This window comes from Piliocolobus tephrosceles, chromosome 15, assembly GCF_002776525.5.
Source record: "Piliocolobus tephrosceles isolate RC106 chromosome 15, ASM277652v3, whole genome shotgun sequence".
Taxonomy (NCBI): domain Eukaryota; kingdom Metazoa; phylum Chordata; class Mammalia; order Primates; family Cercopithecidae; genus Piliocolobus; species Piliocolobus tephrosceles.
The window spans coordinates 54,041,175-54,063,251 of record NC_045448.1 but is presented as its reverse complement, the minus strand read 5'-3'; the positions used below and the strand labels follow the sequence as shown (position 1 = coordinate 54,063,251).

Here is a 22,077-nt window from a genome sequence, read left to right as displayed (position 1 = left end):
CACTTCTGCATCCCTATTGCCTCTTCTATCTGTCATGACCCTTTTTGAGGAAGTTCCCATGTGACAGTCCCTCACAGGATCAGCCCAAGGCACTGGATGAAGCATCTAAAAACACATCATTTGTATCTGCTGGAGATTGTGGAATTTTAGGACCCACCATTTCTTATATAAAGAAGGACTAGATTTGTCCGGGTTAAATGTCTGATCTGCTCTAGAGTATGTGATTTTGGGGAAAATTCTTTGTAACATGGTTCATGTTGTTTGGATAAAGATTCATAGTTGGTACAGAATTCATCTTGAGGAGACAAAGAAGTAGTAGATGCAGATCGAGAAAGAGTCAGTTGCCATAATCCTTATCTTTTTATAAGGTGGTCTTTCCATACCACATATATTTCTGTGGACTCGCTTCTTAGTGGCTAAGATAATGGGCCACAAAATTGTAACAGGGAAGGTTAGGAGGTTAGAATGTGCTAAGTTAGAAATAAAATTGAAACATAAAAAGGCTGTCTTCTATGATGTCATTTTTTATTTTCTCTGGTGAGGGAAAGGTGGACAGGTATTTCCTTAGTTTGGTCATCCTGCTCAGTCGCTTTAATTGTAGATGAGAGAGTTCTTCCATTTTTGGAGAAACACTAGTTACAGTTGATAGGTTACCATATATGGTCAGTTCTACTTTGTAAATATCCTCCAAATCCATTATTATTATTCCATCTGTTCTGCTACTGCCTTTGTTGATTGTAATGATCATTTCTGACTTGCTTGACTTGAGTACACTCCTGAGTGTTCAGCCTCTATTATTCTCAAAATCACTGTTAAATAAAATGTGTTTGAATATACCATGCCCCTTAAAAAAGAGAATATAAAAGAACTCATTTCTCTCAGAATAAAGGTCAAACTCTAGCAACGCTCTTCATACTCTGGCCCTTTCCATGCCTCCCCATGCTGTCCCACTATGAGTACTGCACATGAGTACTTGTTTTCCTAAATACTCCACCTTACAAATGTGCCAATGTTTTCTCCAAGACGTTAAGATCCTCTAACATTCCTCCCCTGCTGCTTTTAATGTTATTGATTCTTACTTGTAGTAATTCATCTCTGAATCATCTTCTCAGCTTATGTTTCCTGACACTCTTCTAACCATTTCCTCTCTCCTTTACATATTGGTTACCTTAAGGGTCTCATCAGATTTCCTAACACCTCGTAGGTACCTGTCATACTGCACTGCACTTGCACATTTTTGAGAGTGCACCCTTTAAAAACAGAAGAGCATTTTTCACATTCTCCTCATCTGATCATAAAAATATCTTCTCAGCTTAACTCCATGAGATATTTCCTGTAAACTGACGAGAAGACAGTGGGACTACCCAGGATAAACTGGCTGAATCCAAAAGGGTTTGAAGATTGGATGGTGGGAGGTCAGCTTCTGTCTAGTTGCTGCTGGTGACAATACGTTTTTAATGAAATGTTCTTTCTCATAATCAGTGAGAACCTTGAGAATCATTATGACTGACTCCTAAAATTGTTCATCTAAATTGAATTCTGATAATCTCCTTTATTCATGAATTAGGAATTATTTACTGTCAGGAATAGTAAAAGCAATAATAATGAACTTGGTTTGGTATAATTGGGTAGAGTGGCATAATTAAAGGTGGAAATGTGGTTAGGACAGAAGCTGTAGCTTCTCATAGTCTGTCCATTTGAGAACGTCTAACCACTCAGTCTGTAGTATTAGTTAGTTCCAAATGTGGACCACTGGCAGAAGTCTTCAGTGAAGAGAGGCTCTCATGGAAGTATTTTTATAGGTAGGCATGTACAAATCTAGTTATTTATTAATTCCTTAATGAGTGGATTCCTTAATTACGTATCAGCTGTGTATCAGACACTGATTTAAAACCTGTGAATGATATAGCTAAAACATCTACATTAAAAAAGTAGAAGAACTCCAAATAACCTAATTATGCATCTGAAGGAACTAGAAAAGCCAGACCAAACCAAACCCAAAATTACTAGAAGAAAAGAAATAATAAAGATCAGAGCAGAAATAAATGAAAGTGAAGCAAAGAAAACAGTACTGAAGTTCAATGAAACAAATAGTTGGTTTCTTGAAAAGGTAAACAAAACTAACAAACATTTAGCCAGACTAAGAAAAAAAGAGAGAAGATCCAAATAAAATCAGAGAAGAAAAAGAAGACGTTATAACCGATATAATAGAATTTCAAAGGATCATTGGAAGCTACTATGCCAGGAAATGGGAAAACCTAGAAGAAATGGATAAATTCCTAGACACATACCATCTTCCAAGATTGAACAGTGAAGAAATCCAGAAACTGAACAGACCAATAACAAGTAATAACATTGAAGCTGTAGTAAAAGTTTCCCAGCAAAAAAAAAAAAGTTCAGGACCTGATGGCTTCACTGCTGAATTTTACCAAATATTTAAAGAAGAATGAATACCAGTCCTCTTGAAACTATTCTGAAAAATAGAGGAGGAAATACTTCCACATGCACTCTGTGAGGCCAGTATTACCCTGATGCTCAAACCAGACAAACACACATCAGAAAAAAAAGAAAACTACAGGCCAGTATCTGTGATGAATACTGATGCTCAGCAAAATACTAGCAAACCGAATTCAACAACACATTTAAAAGACCATTCATCATGACCAAGTGGAATCTATCTCAGGGATGCAAGGATGGTTCAACATAGGCAGATCAATCAGTGTGATACATTGTATCAACAAAGTGAAGGACAAAACCCATATGATCATTTCAATTGATGCCGAAAAAATATCAGATAAAATTCAACATCTCTCTATGACAAAAACCCTCAAAAAACTGGCTATTCCTCAACTCAGTAAACACCATGTATGGCAGACCCACAGCTCATATCATAGTGAAAGGGGGAAATACTTGAAGCTTTTCCTTTAAGATCTAGAACATGACAAGGATGCCCACTTTCACCACTATTACTCAACACAGTACTACTGGAAGTCCTAGTTAGAGCAGTCAAACAAGGGAAAGACATAAAGGGCATCCAAGTTGGAATGGAAGAAGTCAAAATGTCCTTGTTTGGAGATGATATGATTTTATATTTGGAAAAACCTAAAGACTCCACCAAAAACCTATTAGAACTGATAAACAGATTCAATAAATTTTCAGGATACAAGATCAACATACAAAAATTGGTGGCATTTCTATATGCCAGCAGTGAACAGGCCAGGTGTGGTGGCTCACACCTGTAATCCTAGCACTTTGGGCAAATCACCTGAGGTCAGGAGTTTGAGACCAGCCTGGCTAACATGGTGAAACCCCATCTGTACTAAAAATACAAAAATTAGCTGGGCGTGGTGGTGGATGCCTGTAATCCCAGCTACTCAGGAGGTTGAGGCAGGAGAATCGCTTGAATCCGGGAGGTGGAGGTTGCAGTGAGCTGAGATCGCACCGTTGCACTCCAGCCTGGTCGACAGAGCAAGACTCCATCTCAAAACAAAAACAAAAAAAGTGAACAATCTGAAAAAGAAAAAGTCCCATTTACAATAGCAATAAATAAAATCAAATACCTAGGAATTAGTGTGACCAAAGAAGTGAGAGATCTCTACAATGAAAGCTGTAAAACACTGATGAAAGAAATTAAAGAGGACACACCAAAAGAGGAAATATATTCCATGTTCATTGATTGAAAGAATCAATACTGTTAAAATGGCCATACTACTTTAAAGCAATCTACAGATTCAATGCAATTCCTATCAAAATACCAATGACATTCTTCACAGAAATAGAAAAAGCAATCCTAAAATGTATATGGACCCACAAAAGAATAATAGCCAAAGCTATCCTGAGCAAAAAGAACAAAACTGGAGGAATCAGATTACCTGACTTCAAATTGTACTACAAAGCTATAGTAACTAAAACAGCCTGGTACTGGCATAAAACAGACACATAGACCAATGAAACAGAATAGAGAATACAGAAACAAATACAGATACCTACAGTGAACTCATTTTCAACAAAGGTGCCAAGAACATACACTGGGGAAGGGACAGTCTCTTTATTAAATGGTGCTGGGAAAACTGGATATCCATCTGCAGAAGAATAAAACTAGACCCTTATCTCTGGAAATATGCAAACATCAAATAAAAATCCATTAAAGACTTTAAGACCTCAAACTACTAAAAGAAAACATTGGGGAAACTCTCCAGTACATTGAACTGGGCAAAGGTTTCTTGAGCAATACCCCAAAAGCGCAGACAACCAAAACAAAAATGGACATATGGGATCACATCAAGTTTAAAAGTTTCTGATGCACAGCAAAGGAAACAGTCAACAAAGAAAAGAGACAGCCCACAGAAGGGGAGAAAGTATTTGGAGTTTCCTCAAAAAACTAAAAATAGACCTACCATATGATCCAGCAGTCACACTGCTGGATATATACCCAAAAGAGAGGAAATCAGTATACTGAGGAGATAATCTGCACTCATGTTTATTGCAGCACTATTCACAATAGCCAAGATTTGGAAGCAACTTGTGTCCATTAAAAGATCAATGGATAAGGAAACTGTGGTACATATACACAACAGAGTACTATTCAACCATAAAAAAGAATGAGAGCCTGTCATTTGCAACAACATGGATAGAACTGGAGGTCATTATATGAAGTAAAATAAGCCAGGCACAGAAAGACAAACTTTGCATGTTCTCACTTATTTGTGGAGCTAAAAATTAAAGCAGTTGAATTCATGGAGATACAGAGTAGAAGGCTTGAGAAGGATAGTGGGGATGGAGGGTGAGAGGTGGGGATGGTTAATGAATACAAAAATATAGTTAGATAGAATGAATAAGATCTATTTGATATCACAATAGGGTGTCTAAGGTCAGCAATAATTTATTGTACATTCTACAACAAGTAAAAGAGTGTAATTGGATTGTTTGTAACACAAAGAAAGGATAAGTGCTTGAGGCAATGAATACCCCATTTACCCTGATATGATTATTATGCATTGCATGCCTGTATCAAAATATCTCATGTACCCCATAAATACATACATCTACTATGTATCCACAAAATTTAAAAATAAAAAAGTTTTAAAAATAAATTCTATTTTAAAAAGAAGACACACATCTAGCCAACAGTCATATGAAAAAAAGTTCAACATCACTGATCATTAGAGAAATCCAAATCAAAACCACAGTGAGATACCATCTCATAGCAGTCAGAATGGTTATTACTAAAAACTAAAAAATAATATGCTGGTGAGGTTGCGGAGAAAAAGAAATGCTTATACACTGTTAGTGGGAGTGTAAATTACTTCAACCATTGGGAAGACAGTATGGCAATTCCTCAAAGACCTAAAAACAGACATACTGTTCGATCCAGCAGTCCCATAACTGGGTATATACCCATAGGAATAGAAATCCTTCTGTCATAAAGACACATGTACACATATGTTCCTTGCAGCGCTATTTGCAGTAACGAAGACATGGAATCAACCTAAATGCCCATCAGTGGTAGTCTGCATAAAGAAAATGTGGTACATACACACCATGGAGTACAATGCAGCCATAAAAAAGAATGCGATCATGTCCTTTGCAGGAACATAGGTGGAGCTGGAGACCATTATCCTTAGCAAACTAATGCAGGAACAGAAACCGTATACTACATGTTCCCACTTCTAAGTGGGAGCAGAATGATAAGAACCTAGGGACACATAGAAGGGAACAACAGATACTGTGGCCTATCTGTGGGTAGAAGGAAGGAGAGGACCAGGAAAAAATAACTAGTGAGTACTAGGCTTAATACCTGGGTGCCAAAGTAAGCTGTACAACAAGCCCCCATGAAACAAGTTTATTTACATCACAAACTTGCACATGTACCCCTGAACTTAAAAGTTAAATTTAAAAAGAAAAAAATTACGTAAATGAAAAAATAAAGTCAACATAGCTGTTTGATTAGTACAGTAGCTAAAAGGGAAGGATTCAGGGTTGTGGGAGTTTTCTTTTTGAGATGGGAGCAGTTTGATCATGTTTTATAGATCAAGAGGGTCTCAGTTTATAAAATGACATCAAAGATTCAGAGATAAAGGGATAATTTGTGTAGTGAGATTTCATATAGGCCAGATGGAGATGGGATTAGCTTCAGGTAGACCCATTTCTTTGAGATAGAGAAGAAAGATGAGGATGGGGTGGACATAGATAAATTTATAGTTTGGGGATTGGAAGCTCAGGAAAAAAAGCCTGTAAGACCAGTTTTTACTCTGAAGTAGGGAGTAAAGTCTGGCTAAGGAGGAGATTGAAGTGAGAGTTGGGTAGGGGACTTGGTGTTTTGGAATGTTTGCTGTGGGAAACCAATTGAACCACTGAAAGATTTGCAGAGCAAAACCCTACAGGTCTGGTAGAGGTTGGAAGTAGAACTAGTTCATGTAGTTGTATCTTCCAGTATTGCTTAGTTTTCTTTGTATTGGGATGCAGAAGGAAAATGGTTAGATTGATCCTGGGTGTTGTCAGAACAGGGGCAAAGGAAATGAGGATAAAATAATTGCAGTGATGGGCCCATGGAATCCAGTCTAGATAGGAAAAGAAATGAGAAAGGATGGGACCTGAAGGATGAGGTAGGGGAGGAGTTGGGACCTGAGGTCTCCATGATGTTAAAGATCAGTTATGGCAGTAAGGGAGAGCAAACTCTGAAAGAATAGAAACTAGTGTCTGTTGGAATTTAAAGACAGAAGCATGGTTCTGAAGTGGTGCACAAGAACGATAAGAATGCTAACATTGCCCCCCAGACCTTGCAGCAGGTATAGCAAGGCATGGAAAATTTTCAAAATTGGCCAAGGAAGTAATTTCCTTGCAAGAATCAGGCTTTTGTGAGAATAGGTGAAGGCAGAATGTTCTGTACAGTGTTCATGGTAGAATGGGGATTCCCAAGGACTTATCTCTCTCCCCACCCCCCACTTAGCATACATGGCCCAGTGCCTTGTACCTACATATCTGAAGGGGTTACATCAGGGTTTCCCAAAGTCAGGTGCATGGGGTTGACTGTGCCACCACATTTGTGGTGTGCTGTAGTGAATTTTTGTTCATGTGTGATTGCTTAGTGCATCTATAATGATATTATGTAGTTTTAATTTAACCACTTCTCACAAATTGGTCAAGTGGCTTAAAAGGATTTCTGTAAGGAAATAGTGTTATTAAAAGTGCAAGCACAAGTGAACCAACGTAATCACTGTAGAGCTGCATCCTCTTGTTCTTTACCAGGCATGTTATGTGATAAAAATGATGACCACCTGGGTTACCGGGTTGAAGGCGGGTTGGTGGTGGGGGAAATGAAAAGATGTAGGTCAAAGGGTATAAAGCTGCAGTTATGTAGGATGAGGAAGTTCTAGAGATCATGAGGACTATAGTTAAAAATATTGTGTTGTGTACTGGTAATTTACCAAGATAGTAAGTTTTAGGCACTCTCACCACACACAAACACACGTGCGTGCACACACACACACACACACCAGCAAGGTAACTATATGAACTATATAAGGTGATGGGTATATTAATATTTGTTTGACTATAGTAATCACTTCATTATGGTAAGTATATCAACATAAGCATACAAAACATCGCATTGTTCACTTTAAATATATACAATAAAATAATAAAAATTTTAAAAAGCTAAAATAGAAATGACTACCTACCACCTAATTGCAACTGACAAGAAGTTTAAAATTATCAAGAAAGTATTTGAAATATAGTCTCACTTTTACTTTAACAGTGAACCTTGTCCTTAACATGTAATGTGCCTTGAGATAATTAGCTAATGAAAGAACCATACTCAGCAAGACACTGTAATCTACACATTCAGAACATGAGGACAAGCACTGTGATTTTTTTCCCTCAATGTTTAAGTCCTAGGATGCCCAGTCTATTATTTTTTACAAAATTTACTAACCATAATGATAAAGGCTTAGAACTCTTTTTGAGTTTTCTTATTCAATAGCAAAAGACAAAAAGTCACAGACCATTGGGGAAACACATGTCCTTCCTGCCACAGTAAAACTGGCTGAAATAATATGAGGACAAAACAAAATGCATTCCTTATTAGCAAATGTTGTTGAAGGAGCATAGAAAACATTACTAAAGCATTAAAGAAGAGTTTTTTTAGAAAAACCCTGCAGATAGAAAGTTTGGCATACTAAGTTGGAAGGAGATTTGTGGTATTTATAACATGTTACAACTTAGGGTATTTGTTAAGATTCTGTTTCAGTGAGAGAATAGACAATTTTTTTTTTTTTTTTTTGAGACGGAGTCTCGCTCTGTTGCCCGGGCTGGAGTGCAGTGGCCGGATCTCAGCTCACTGCAAGCTCCGCCTCCCGGGTTTACGCCAAGAGAATAGACAATTTTTTAAGAGCCACTAAAGGAAAAATGCACCAGAGAAGAGATGCAGTGAGCTGTTTTTAACAATGGGGATACAGTCTGAGAAGTGCTCTGTTAGGTGATTTTGTCATTGTGCAAGTATCATAAAGTATTCTTATGTAAACTAGATGGTAGAGCCTGCTACACACCTGAGGCTACATAGTATAGCCTATTGCTCCTAGGCTACAAACTTGTACAGCATGTTACTGTGCTGAAAACGATAGGCAATTTTAACACATTGGTAAGTATTTGTGTTTCTAAACATAGGAAAAATACAGTAAAAATACAGCATAGGTGGGGCGTGGTAGCTCAAGCCTGTAATCCCAGCACTTTGGGAGGCCGAGGTGGGCGGATCACCTGAAGTCTGGAGTTCGAGACCAGCCTGGCCAACATGGTGAAATCCTGTGTCTACCAAAACTACAAAAATTAACTGGGCGTGGCGGTGGGCGCCTGTAATCCCAGCAACTTGGGAGGCTGAGGCAGGAGAATCACTTGAACCTGGGAGGCGAAGTTGCAGTGAGCTGAGATCGTGCCACTGCACTCCAGCCTGGCGACAGAGTGAGACTATCTCAAAGCAAAGCAAAACAAACAAAACAGCATAAAAGATAAAAAAAAAAAAAATGATAGATCTGTATAGGGCACTTACTATAAATGGGACTTGCAGGACTGGAAATTGCTCTGGGTGATATCAGTGAGGGAGTGGAGTGTGAATGTGAAGGCCTCAGACATTACTGTATGCTACTATATACTTTAACGCCGTATACTTAGGCCACACTAAATTTGTAAAAAAATTAATTGATGTTATGACACCTGTGACATCACTAGCTAATAGGAATTTTTCAGCTCCATTATAATCTTGTGGGGCCACCATCGTATATGTGGTCCATTGTTTACTAAAACATCCTTAAGCAGCACATGGCTGTACTGGCAACAGTAATGGCTTATTTAACAGAATGATATGTTTTGGAAAAGCTATGTAAGAATGACCATTGATGGAGTGGTGGCTGCTTTTCTCCAAATGTAAGGTAATGGAGATAACATGAAATGAATTTGCTGCATCATTCATAGGCTAGTACAGGAAAAGAGCTGAATCCAGAATTGCACGAAGTAGTGTCGTTGTGGATGGTTTTTTAAAACATGACCTTTAAAATATATTAGGGTCTTTGCAGTACTTTATAATGAGGTGGGAATGACCATAATTATTGTTTATACATCCAAAGTTTTGCTCATTATCTGTGATACAATATATAAAAGAACCCTTAAATTCAAAGATAAATTATGTGCTTTTACAAAAATACAGCTTTTCCAGTTTTCTTGGGCCTTTTCTTTCTTGGCGATAAATAACTGTCAGTACTTTGCAACCTACCACATATTTCGTAAAAAATCTGTTGATTTAGGGAAGAGATGGCATTTTAACTAAGTGAAAAGGTAAACTGCCTTCTGAAAGGAACTCCCCTCCATGCCCCGCAACACAAGTTAAAACCAAGCCGTGAAAGAAACTTTTGCTATGTGGAGATGATTTTGAAAATAGGTACTAGGAAATACTTTTATTGTTATGTGATTTTCTTGTGAAAAGTAGTATATATCACCTGGAAAAACTCTTAACATTGACATCTTTAAAACACTTGGAAATAGTTCCCCTCTGTTTTGAATTGCATTTAGTAAAAATGCAAAACTTTCTAATTAGCTTATAAGCTGATTGATATCAGGAAAAAATAGAAATTTACCAGATGAATTTTGACAATAACTTTTTCATAATTGCTAGATAGGCTAGAATAGAATCCTGATTTAGTTCAGCTAAGCCATAATGTAATTCTCCCATTTAGATGTTTTTTCAGCTACATCCATGTATCAGAATAAACTGGGCTTAGAACCAACTTTTGGAATTGCTAGATCACTAAGAATTAAATTAATAAATCCTAGTCAAGCACCATGTTCTTGTTAAAATACTAATATTTAAAGGAGTCTTATACCTTTAGTTAAAAATGAAATTATTTAAAATATTTCGTATTGGCTTATTTTAATTTTATTTTATAGTACAAATAATGTTTGGTTAGTAATATACATATAATTTATATGTAAAACATATACATTGGGTTCTGTGCTCAGAGACTTTGCTGATTTAGTGTGTAATCAAAACATTTGGAGATCAGTACATTCTGTGGTGCCTAGGATTTGTGTGGTATTTCACTTCATAAAACGCTTTTGCAAATGTGTTCCAACTTGAACCTCATCAACAGTCTTTTGATGCAGGGAAGTGTCATTATGCCCATTTTGTAGATGAGGCATTATTCCCATTTTATGGAGAGGGAACTGAAAGTCTGAATATTTAGATGACTTGTCCAAGGTCACACAGCTAGTTAATAGTGGCGTGTCAGCACCAGCACAGGTATTATTACTAGATGATGCTTTTCCATGGAATCCATTCATTGCTTCTATATTGGTCATTCTTCTATACTGCTCATTGCTGTTGTTTTGACTTCATGTCCTAATCTAGTACTTATTTTTCAGTGTCCTCAGGTAGTGGTTTTGTTTGTGTTTTCTCTAGCAGTTTTAGTTATAGTCAGTGAGAGAGACAACACAAATAAATTAAGAAAAATTGGGAACAAAAGGATGGATGCCAACCAGAAAGATAATATATTAATGATGAAAATAAAAATGGTAGTAGACGACTCAGAAGTCAGAGAAATACATTTGATGTGCAAAACATTTCAAAGGAACCAGAGAAATGTAGTTCAGGAAGATAGGTCATTTGAACATTGGCCTGAGGGCAGGCTAGAGATGAATGTAAAAAATACAGTGGGTGTGTATGATATAGATATAGTTTTGTGCTATAGTAAAGTTGGCATTTATGAGCATAATGAATTAAGAATTGCAATGTTTAATTTGATCATTGTGTCTGCTTTTGATTTTAACAAAACTTTATATAACAACATGTAGTCTTCTATTTTGATTGTTCTGCCAGTACATATAACAAAATGAACAAAATAGAGGAATTCTGTATAGGAATTAAAAGTTAGCCGGGCGCGGTGGCTCAAGCCTGTAATCCCAGCACTTTGGGAGGCCGAGACGGGCGGATCACGAGGTCAGGAGATCGAGACCATCCTGGCTAATACGGTGAAACCCCGTCTCTAATAGAAAATACAAAAAACTAGCCGGGCGACGAGGTGGGCGCCTGTAGTCCCAGCTACTCGGGAGGCTGAGACAGGAGAATGGCGTGAACCCGGGAGGCGGAGCTTGCAGTGAGCTGAGATCCGGCCACTGCACTCCAGCCTGGGCGGCAGAGCAAGACTCCGTTTCAAAAAAAAAAAAAAAAAGGAATTAAAAGTTAAGTGTTACTTGTCTGCTAATAGATCTATAGATAAACTAAGTTTAACGTACTGAATAAAAATGATTGGGTCAGAAAAGTGACTTCAAAGTGTAGCATGGTTTCAGATACCATTTTCTAGGTTACAGTCACTGCCATAATCCAAAAACATGGAGTTTTATTTAACAAACTAAAATATGGTTTTAATAGGTTTTCATGAAAGTAAGTTTTACATAGAGCTTCTGTGGCCTTTTTGTATTATAAATTCAAGGCATGACTTGATCTTCTAGCCCAGTGGCAACACGTCTGGAAATACTATGCGTCATTAAAACTTTCAAAGGGATTTTGTACGCTTTGAAATATTGCATATATGGTTATAAAATTCTCTTAGTATTTACTGGCATATTAAACTAAAATGGCACTGACAGGCATATTATTGTCTGTGTTAACAATGTACACATGAAAGACTCCCTCAGTTCAGCTGAACATAGTTCTTACCTCTAATTGTTCATTAGGCCAGTGATCTGTTGTGCTCTTAGAAGGAAAACCAAAATGGTGCAATTGAAAGTTGAACCAATACCTGAAGTAGCTATATTTTTCCTTTTTTATTGTTAAATGGAAAGATATTCTGAAATGTGTGATAATTTCAGTGGTTTAGAAGATGTTGGAGAATTATATTGAGCTTGTCACAGATTAAAGAACCCTGGACTGGGATTCAAATCATTTAGATCTAGTTAACAACAGCTGTGTTGTGATGTGCAGCATCTCAGTGGGCAAGTCACTTAAGTTTCTCCTAACAAACGCCGAACTGGTCTAGTGTGGCTTGATCACTCATGATTAAGCTTCTACACACATAATTAGCATAAACAAATGATTTATTAAGCTTTAAAGATAGACCTCCAGTGATGTAGTCATGTAACCTAGGCAAGCTGGTCAGCGCTACATGAAGTGTTAGGGCATGTGGAGGAACTCTTCCCAGTCAGCCCATAGAATTTTAAGCCAGTGTAGTCTGTCCACTCTGAGAAGCTGGAGCATCATTAAGGATCCCTTATCTCCAAGTGAGCAGCTCTCCTCCGGGTTGCACAGCCGTCCTTTATCTTTCTTCTGGGTGAGTAATAAGTATTCATGTTCCTAAGAATGTGCAGAATGAAGAGATTCAATTTAACAGATGCCTATTAAACTCTTAACTGAATATAAGTAGAAATTCTCTTCACCAACTTCACTTTAAAAACACACACTGGATTAACCAGTCTCGTCATGTTCTCTTTCATTTCCATCTGACTGTGTCTGTTGGCATGCTCTGTGTTTGCAGCTGGCCAGCTACACTCTAGAATGCCAGTGTTCCTACCAGCAGAGGTGTGTGCTTACCAAACAGCAGTTATGTTTATTTCTGAAACTTTTTATTACATTGTGCATATTATTGTATGCCGAGACCAGCTTGGTCAGGGAGACCCTAACCTGACGGTGCTAGAGGAATTAAGGACACACACACAGAAATATAGAGGTGTGAAGTGGGAAATCAGGAGTCTCATAGCCTTCAGAGCTGAGAGCCTTGAACAGAGATTTACTCACGTATATATTAACAGCAAACCAATCATTAGCATTGTTTCTGTAGATATTCGATTAACTACAAGTATCCCTTATGGGAAACGAAGGGATGGGCCAGATTAAAGGAATAGGTTGGGCTAGTTATCTGCAGGAGGAGCATATCCTTAAGGCACAGATCGCTCATGCTGTTTTTTGTGGTTTAAGAACACCTTTAAGTGGTTTTCCGCCCTGGGCGGGCCAGGTGTTCCTTGCCCTCATCCCTGTAAACCCACAACCTTCCAGCTTGGGCGTTAGGACCATGATGAATATGTCACAGTGCTGCAGAGATTTTGTTTGTGGCCAGTTTTGGGGCCAGTTTATGGCCAGATTTTGGGGGGCCTGCTCCCAACAATTGTAGTTGAATAATTCTAGATTGCACAAACTAATGAATTGTGAGTGTGAAAAGAGAATGATTGTTTCTGTTAAGGCAAAGTAGAATCCTTTAAAAAGACTTGATAAAGATAAGCACAGAACAGAAATAGATACTGAATTAGATGTGGCTACAACAACTGAAAGCAGAAATGCCTGTGAAAATATGGAAGGATTATGCAGTCACCTTGTTTCATACATACCTTTAAATCCATGCTGTACCTTAAAGAAAGTGAAACTGTGTCCTTATTTATATAGTGGTGAGTAAAAAATACATAAATAAACTGCAAGCCTAAGATGTTACATTCTATATGTGGTTCATGTATCCATTTTAAATTAGAATGTTTAAAGTATGTATGGTGTTTTGGTCACCTGCTTTAAGGTGAGTTTCTATTAACTGACCAGTTATTGTTCATGATCCTCCTAAGAAGGCTTCCTTATACTTGATAGTTGAACATAGTCAATCTACTTAAACCTTTGGAAAACCGTGGTGTTTGCAGCTTGGGCATGCTTTCCATGTGTATTCCTGCTACTTCCTCCAGTTGCCCCTTTACCTGTGTATTCCCGTCTTTCATGTGAGAACCATCATTTCTCCTTTAAGTTTATAGAAAAGGGTCAAATTTAAGTAAGATATAGATATGAAATATATTGGAAATAAATGTGCTATATACTGTAGATACTGTAATCTTATTATTTATAATAGGGAATCTATGACTCATGGTTTAAGAAAATGCACAGCTTAGACTCAGATTTTATGTACAAAATTGATAACTTTTGCTTTCTTATTTGGCATTTTAAAACACCAGTTTGAGTGATTTCTTTAATTCTGAATAAACTAAACCTAAACTAGTAAACCAAAACGATGATAAGTTAACTTCTGTGGCTTGGAAGATACTGAAGATGTTAGAGAATTAATTTGTCTCAAGCCCTTTGGGTATTAGAGTTTAAAGAACCCTAGACCTGGAATCAGACTAGCTGGTCTGGTATCAGCTGTGCTCTTGATAGTACTTGTCTTTGATGCTCTGATCCTGGTCTGTTAATCATTGTTACATTTCACAGGGATTTATAAAAGATTTCTTGAACTAACAAAAGGCTTTAGGTCCGATTCACATAAAAGCAGACATTAACTTCTTTATTTAACACTTTTCATCTTGGAAAATGAAACTGCTATCATATGATTTTTTTTTTTTTTTTTTTTTTTTTTTGAGATGTATTTTGCTCTTGTTGCCCAGGCTGGAGTGCAATGGTGTGATCTCGGCTCACTGCAACCTCCGCCTTCCAGGTTCAAGTGATTCTTTTGCCTCAGCCTCCCTAGTAGTTGCTATTACAGGCGTGTGCCACCACGCCGAGCTAATTTTGTATTTTTAGTAGAGACGGTGTTTCACCATGTTGGTCAGGCTGGTTTTGAACTCCTGACGTCAGGTGATCTGCCCGCCTCAGCCTCCCAAAATACTGGGATTACAGGCGTGAGCCATCACGCCTGGCCTACCCAAAGTATTAGGATTACAGGCGTGAGCCAACATGCCTGGCCTATCATACAGTTCTTAATTATGTGCACGTGGATTGTCCTTTAATTGGTAATTAGCTTTTGGCTTCATTGCCTTGCAGATACACACACACACACACACACACACACACACACACACACACACACGCTCTGGGTTCAGATAGATCTGAGTTTGAATCCTGGCTCTGCTTCTTACTAGCTCTGGGACTTTGGAAAGTTGTTTTTTTAAATCTCTACAATAGCCTGATAATATATACCTCATGAAGTTAATGAAGATAAAAAGAGAGTTTGAGTGAAGTACTTGGGCTTATGGCATAGAAGGCACTCAGTAAATACTTCCCTTTCTCTCAGAACCAATTAAAAATTTTCATTCTGTGTTATGGATAAAAAGGAAAACTTGCAAGCTGTACATCTATTCACTTGATGTGATAGGTCTGGAAACCATTTGTAATGAAATAGATTAAGAGAAAGGTAGCATTTGCTACTGTGAGCTTCTACCATTTCTAAAGTTGGTTCATCCATTTCTTAAGTGCAGTTATTGACAGATCTTTAGAATTTGAGCATTTAGTGTTGCGGCCCTGGATACTGACTTTAAATGTGTGGCCAACAACCGAAGGGAGAGGAGCCAGTTGAAGGCTGTAGAAAAGAATAAATAAGGTTTATTGTGGTCATACTGACTCAAAGTAGTCTTCTTTCAAAGTAATTCTAAGCAATATATCACTTTTATTACAAAGAGTTGGGAAAAAGAAAAAAAAAAAAAGAATTTCCCTTAATGTACTATTACATCTTTGTTTAAAAAAAGTTTCACCTTGCTTTTTTTGTTTCTCCAGCCACTATTCCATCCCTGACCCATCTTTGTCGTTTGGAAATTCGGTCCAGTCTAAAATCGGAACGTCTACGGTCTGACAGTTATATTAGTGAGTTGCCACTTCCCAGAAGCCTACATAATTATTTGCTCTATGAAGATGTTCTGAGGATGTATGAGGTTCCGGAACTGGCAGCTATTCAAGATGGATAAATCAGTGAAACTACTTAACACAGCTCATTTTTTTCTCTGAAAAACCATCGAGACAAAAGAGCCATGGAGTACAAGTTTTTATGATTTTATAGTCAAAAAATGATTATTGTTTGTGAGATAGGTTAGGTTTTGGGGGGTAGTAGTTTAATGTGAATGTTTATGTTTACAACTAGCCTTCCCAGTTTAAAGAAAAAAAAAAAAGTAAACCTCACTTATATTACTTTATTGCAGCTTCATCACCAGTACATTATATGTTGTAATATTTATTTACCTGACCATTTTCTGCTTTATTTTGCTAATAAACTTTGATGTTGCTTCTAGTGCTAAACATGGCATATTTCCACCTATGATTCATGTTTACCTGGTGCTAGGAGCTCAGAATGGAATGCATAAAGCTTCACTGGAAGTGTATACAACTGTGGTGTAGAATCTGTTGTTGTTATTATTTTACTTAGACTTGAAGATGTCTTATGTTTATTAAAGAACACGTTTTCCTATTTTATTGCAGTTCATTTCATCTCCTAATTAAATCGCTTTTTTTTTTTTTTTTGAGATGAAGTCTTGCTTTGTCACCCAGACTGGAATGCAGTGGCACAATCTCGGCTCACTGCAACCTCTGACCCAGGGTAATTCCGTCACTTTTATGAAGAATTGATACTCATTGCCTTTTCACATGTAAACTCACAGGAAAAAATTATTTTAAAAGAATATAGAAAACCATATTGCTGGGTTTTCCCTTCCAGTTTCTTTTTATTGTTTGACAAAAACAAAAAACAACAACAATCAACCCACCCAATTCTAATCTGCAAAGGCAAGAACAGCCCTAAACTCAAAGACATGCTCAGTTGGGAAAAAAAATTGGTTTCAGTTTTGAGATAAATGAGCATGTTAGCACAATTAGGATTTTAATCAGGAGACTGAGAGGGGCATGTCTGTGTCACCATCTTTAAAGAAAGAAAGGGGTCGGGCGTGGTGACTCCCGCCTGTAATCCCAGCACTTTGGGAGGCCGAGGCGAGCGGATCATGAGGTCAGGAGATTGAGACCATCCCAGCTAACATGGTGAAACCCCGTCTCTATTAAAAATACAAAAAAATTATCCAGGCATGGTGGCGGGCGCCTGTAGTACCAGCTACTCTGGAGGTTGAGGCAGGAGAATGGCGTGAACCTGGGAGGCGGAGCTTGCAGTGAGCTGAGATTGCGCCACTGCACTCCAGCCTGGCAGACAGAGTGAGACTCCGTCTGGAAAGAAAGAAAGAAGGAAAGGAAAGGAAGGAAAAGAAAGGGAAAGAAAAGGAAGGGAGGGGAGGGGGGAGGGAGGGAGAGAGGAAGGAAGGAGAGGAAGGAAGGCAGGGAGGGAGGGAGGGAAAAAAAAGTAGATACTACTGAGTGAGTGAGTATTTATATATAAAGTTCAGGCTCCATTCAGCTCCAGAATCATTGAGCAGCTTTGTACCTATGAAGCAGTAATAGCAAGTTCTATTAATATTATGGTGTTTTCCCTTCTTATTATCTAGATAAGCTGTCAAACAGTCCATGAAATAAAGACCTCAGAATCCTAGGTTAATGAGGCGCCACCTCATGGGTTTTTACAATTGCTTGATCTAAATTTAGAGTCAGGAAGAACTAAACACTGGATCAAGTGAGCCGTGGTAACAGGCTATAGAGACTGACCTTGAGAAAAAGGTTATGAGAGCATTACTGTCACAGTAGACTACCAGAAATGAGGTCCAAGGAGGCAGTCTTCTGTCCTATTGGGATTCCGTGGCTTGAAATAGATGAGAGTGGGTCAGCCATGCCCGTTTCTGATAGGCCTTTGGGTGTTAGGCAAAAGCAGTGATGAAGGTAGACCAAACAGGGATGACATTGCTAAGACCCAAAGGTATGACTGAACTGTTACCTCAGACTAGAACTACCTGTGGGGTGGAGATAAGAGTTTGAATGTGGGTGTACAGGCAGAAATAAGTTTGCCTATAGAAAACCAGGTGGAAATTCTGATAATTTCATAAAGAATTTCCAAAACTGTGTATATCGTGTAGTATTTTTTAAATGTCATAATCTTTATTTTCCAAACCCTAAGTCTCTGATTTGTAAGATAGCACTCAGCTTTTTCTTGGTGAAAAATGTATGTAGAATGTTTAAGATTTTTTAAAATTTCTCATTTTTAAAAAATTTCCATAGGATACTGGGGAACAGGTGACATTTGGTTACATGACTAAGTTCTTTAGTGGTGATTTTTAAGATTTTGGTGCACCCGTCACCCAAGCAGTGTACACTGTACCCAGTGTGTAGTCTTTTATCCCTCACCCTCCTCTCACCCTTTTCCCTGAGTCCCCAAAGTCCACTGTATTATTCTTACACCGTTGCATCCTCGTAGCTTAGCTTCCACTCAGGAGTGAGAACGTACGATGTTTGATTTTCCATTTCTCAGTTACTTCACTTAGAATAATGGTCTCCAATTCCATCTAGGTTGCTGCAAATGTAATTATTTCGCTCTTTTTTTTTTTTTTTTTTTGTTAGCAATCTTTCCATTCTTTTTTTTAATTATACTTTAAATTCTGGGGTACATATGCAGAACATGCAGGTTTGTTACATATGTATACATGTGCCATGGTGGTGTGCTGTACCCATCAACTCATCATCTACATTAGGTACTTCTCCTAATGCTATCCCTCCCCCTTCCCCCCACCCCCTGACAGGCCCCGGTGTGTGATGTTCCCCTCCCTGTGTCCACGTATTCTCATTGTTCAGCTCCCACTTATGAGTGAGAACATGCGGTGTTTGGTTTTCTGTTCTTGTGTTAGTTTGCTGAGAATGATGGTTTCCAGCTTCATCCATGTCCCTGCAAAGGACATGAACTCATCCGTTTTTATGGGTGCATAGTATTCCATGGTATATATGTGTCACATTTTCTTTATCTAGTCTATCATTGATGGGCATTTGGGTTGGTTCCGAGTCTTTGCTATTGTGAACAGTGCCACAACAAACATACGTGTACATGTGTCTTTATAGTAGCATGATTTATAATACTTTGGGTATATACCCTGTAATGGGATTGCTGGGTCAAATGGTATTTCTGGTTCTAGATCCTTGAGGAATTGCCACACTGTCTTCCACAATAGTTGAGCTAAGTTACACTCCCACCAAGAATGTGAAAGTGTTCCTATTTCTCCACATCCTCTCCAGCATCTGTTATTTCCTGACTTTTTAATGATTGCTATTCTAACTGGCATGAGATGGTATTTCATTGTGGTTTTGATTTGCATTTCTCTAATTACCAGTTATGATGAACATTTTTTCATATGTTTGTTGGCTGCATAAATGTCTTCTTTTGTGAAGTGTCTGTTCATATCCTTCACCCACTTTTTGATGGGGTTGTTTTCTTGTAAATCTGTTTAAATTATTTGTAGATTCTGGATATTAGCCCTTTGTCAGATGGATAGATTGCAGAAATTTTCTCCCATTCTGTAGGTTGCTTGTTCACTCTGATGATAGTTTCTTTTGCTGTGCACAAGCTCTGTAGTTTCATTAGATCCCATTTGTCAATTTTGGCTTTTGTTGCCATTGCTTTTGGTGTTTGAGTCATGAAGTCTCTGCTCATGCCTATGTCCTGAATGGTATTGCCTAGGATTTCTTCTAGGGTTTTTATGGTTTTAGGTCTTGTGTTTATGTCTTTAATCCATCTTGAGTTAATTTTTATATGTAAGGAAGAATCTGATTTTAGCTTTTTGCATATGGCTAGCCAGTTTTCCCAACACCATTTATTAAATACGGAATCCTTTCCCCATTTCTTGTTTTTTTTTTTTTTTTTTTTTTTGAGACGGAGTCTCGCTCTGTCGCCCAAGCTGGAGTGCAGTGGCCGGATCTCAGCTCACTGCAAGCTCCGCCTCCCGGGTTCACGCCATTCTCCTGCCTCAGCCTCCCGAGTAGCTGGGACTACAGGCGCCCGCCACCTCGCCCGGCTAGTTCTTTTTGTACTTTTTAGTAGAGACAGGGTTTCATCGTGTTAGCCAGGATGGTCTCGATCTCCTGACCTTGTGATCCGCCCGCCTCAGCCTCCCAAAGTGCTGGGATTACAGGCTTGAGCCACCGCGCCCGGCAGCATTTCTTGTTTTTGTCAGGTTTGTCAGAGATCAGATGGTTGTAGATATGTGGTGTTATTTCTGAGGCCTCTGTTCTGTTCCATTGGTCTATGTATCTGTTTTGGTACCAGTACCATGCTGTTTTGGTTACTGTAGCTTGTAGTATAGTTTGAAGTCAGGGAGAGCAAAGCCTCCAACTTTGTTCTTTTTGCTTAAGGTTGTCTTGGCTATGCAGGCTCTTTTTTGGTTCCATATTAAATTTAAAGTAGTTTTTTCCACTTCTGTGAAGAAAGTCAATAGTAGCTTGAAGGGGATAGCATTGAATCTATAAATTACTTTGGGCAGTATGGCCATTTTCACAATACTGATTCTCCCTATCCATAAGCATGTAATGTTTTTCCATTTGTTTGTGTCTTCTTTTATTTCCTTGAGCAGTGGTTTGTAGTTCTCTTTGAAGAGTTCCTTCACATCCCTTGTAAGTTGTATTTCTAGGTATTTTATTCTCCTTGTAGCAATAATGAATGGGAGTTCACTCATGATTTGGCTCTGTTTGTCTGTTATTGGTGTATAAGAATGCTTGTGATTTTTGCACATGGATTTTGAATCCTGAGACTTTGCTGAAGTTGCTTTCACTTTAAGGAGATTTTGGACTGAGACAGTGGGGTTTTCTAAATATATAATCATGTCATCTGCAAACAGAGACAATTTGACTTCCTCTTTTCCTAGTTGAATACCCTTTATTTCTTTCTCTTGCCTGATTGCCCTAACCAGAACTTCAAATACTATGTTGAATAGGAGTGATGAAAGAGGGCATCATTGTCTTGTGCCGGTTTTCAAAGGGAATGCTTCCAGTTTTTGCCCATTCAGTATGATATTGGCTGTGGGTTTGTTATAAATAGCTCTTATTGTTTTGAGAATATGTTCCATCAATACCTAGTTTATTGAGAATTTTTAGCATGAAGTGCTGTTGAATTCTGTCAAAGGCCCTTTCTGCATCTATTGAGATAATCATGTGGTTTTGCCGTTAGTTTTGTTTATGTGATGGATTATGTTTATTGATTTGCATATGTTGAATCAGTCTTGCATCCCAGGGATGAAGCTGACTTGATCGTGGTGGATGAACTTTTTGATGTGCTGCTGGATTTGTTTTACCAGTATTTTATTGAGGATTTTCGCATCGATATTCATCAGGGTTATTGGCTTAAAATTTTCTTTTTTTGTTGTGTCTCTGCCAGGTTTTGGTATCAGGATGCTGGCCTCATAAAATGAGTTATGGAGGATTCCCTCTCTTTGTATTGTTCGGAATAGTTTCGAAAGGAATGGTACCAGCTCCTCTTTGTACCTCTGGTAGAATTTGGCTGTGAATCCGTCTGGTCCTGGAGTTTTTTTGGTTGGTAGGCTATTAAATACTGCCTCAATTTCAGAACTTGTTATTCATCTATTCAGGGATTTGACTTCTTCCTAGTTTAGCCTTGGGAGGGTGTATGTGTCTAGGAATTTATCTATTTCTTCTAGATTTTTTGGTTTATTTGCATAGAAGTGTTTATAGTATTCTCTGATGGTAGTTTGTATTTCTGTGGGATCAGTGTTGATATCCCCTTTATAATTTTTTATTGCATCTATTTGATTCTTCTCTCTTCTTTGTTAGTCTGGCTAGCAGTCTATCTACTTTGTTGATCTTTTCAAAAAACCAGCTCCTGGATTCATTGACTTTTTTTTTGAAGGCTTTTTCAGTCTCTAGCTCCTTCAGTTTTACTCTGATCTTAGTTATTTCTTTCCTTTTTTTTTTTTTTTTTTTTTTTTTTTTTTTTT

General features: G+C 38.0%; 1 protein-coding gene across 4 annotated transcripts in view; it reads left to right on the top strand.

Annotated features, from left to right (window-relative positions):
• ASB3 (ankyrin repeat and SOCS box containing 3) overlaps positions 1-16,682 on the top strand; it is a 118,465-nt gene extending 101,783 nt beyond the window's left edge. For all 4 annotated transcript variants that reach the window (XM_023190188.3, XM_023190186.3, XM_023190189.3 and 1 more), the window contains one exon: positions 15,998-16,682. In XM_023190188.3, the coding sequence (XP_023045956.1) occupies positions 15,998-16,185 (188 nt within the window). In that variant the 3' untranslated portion in view covers positions 16,186-16,682. The remainder of the gene's footprint in view (positions 1-15,997) is intronic.
• Positions 16,683-22,077: the final 5,395 nt, after the last annotated feature.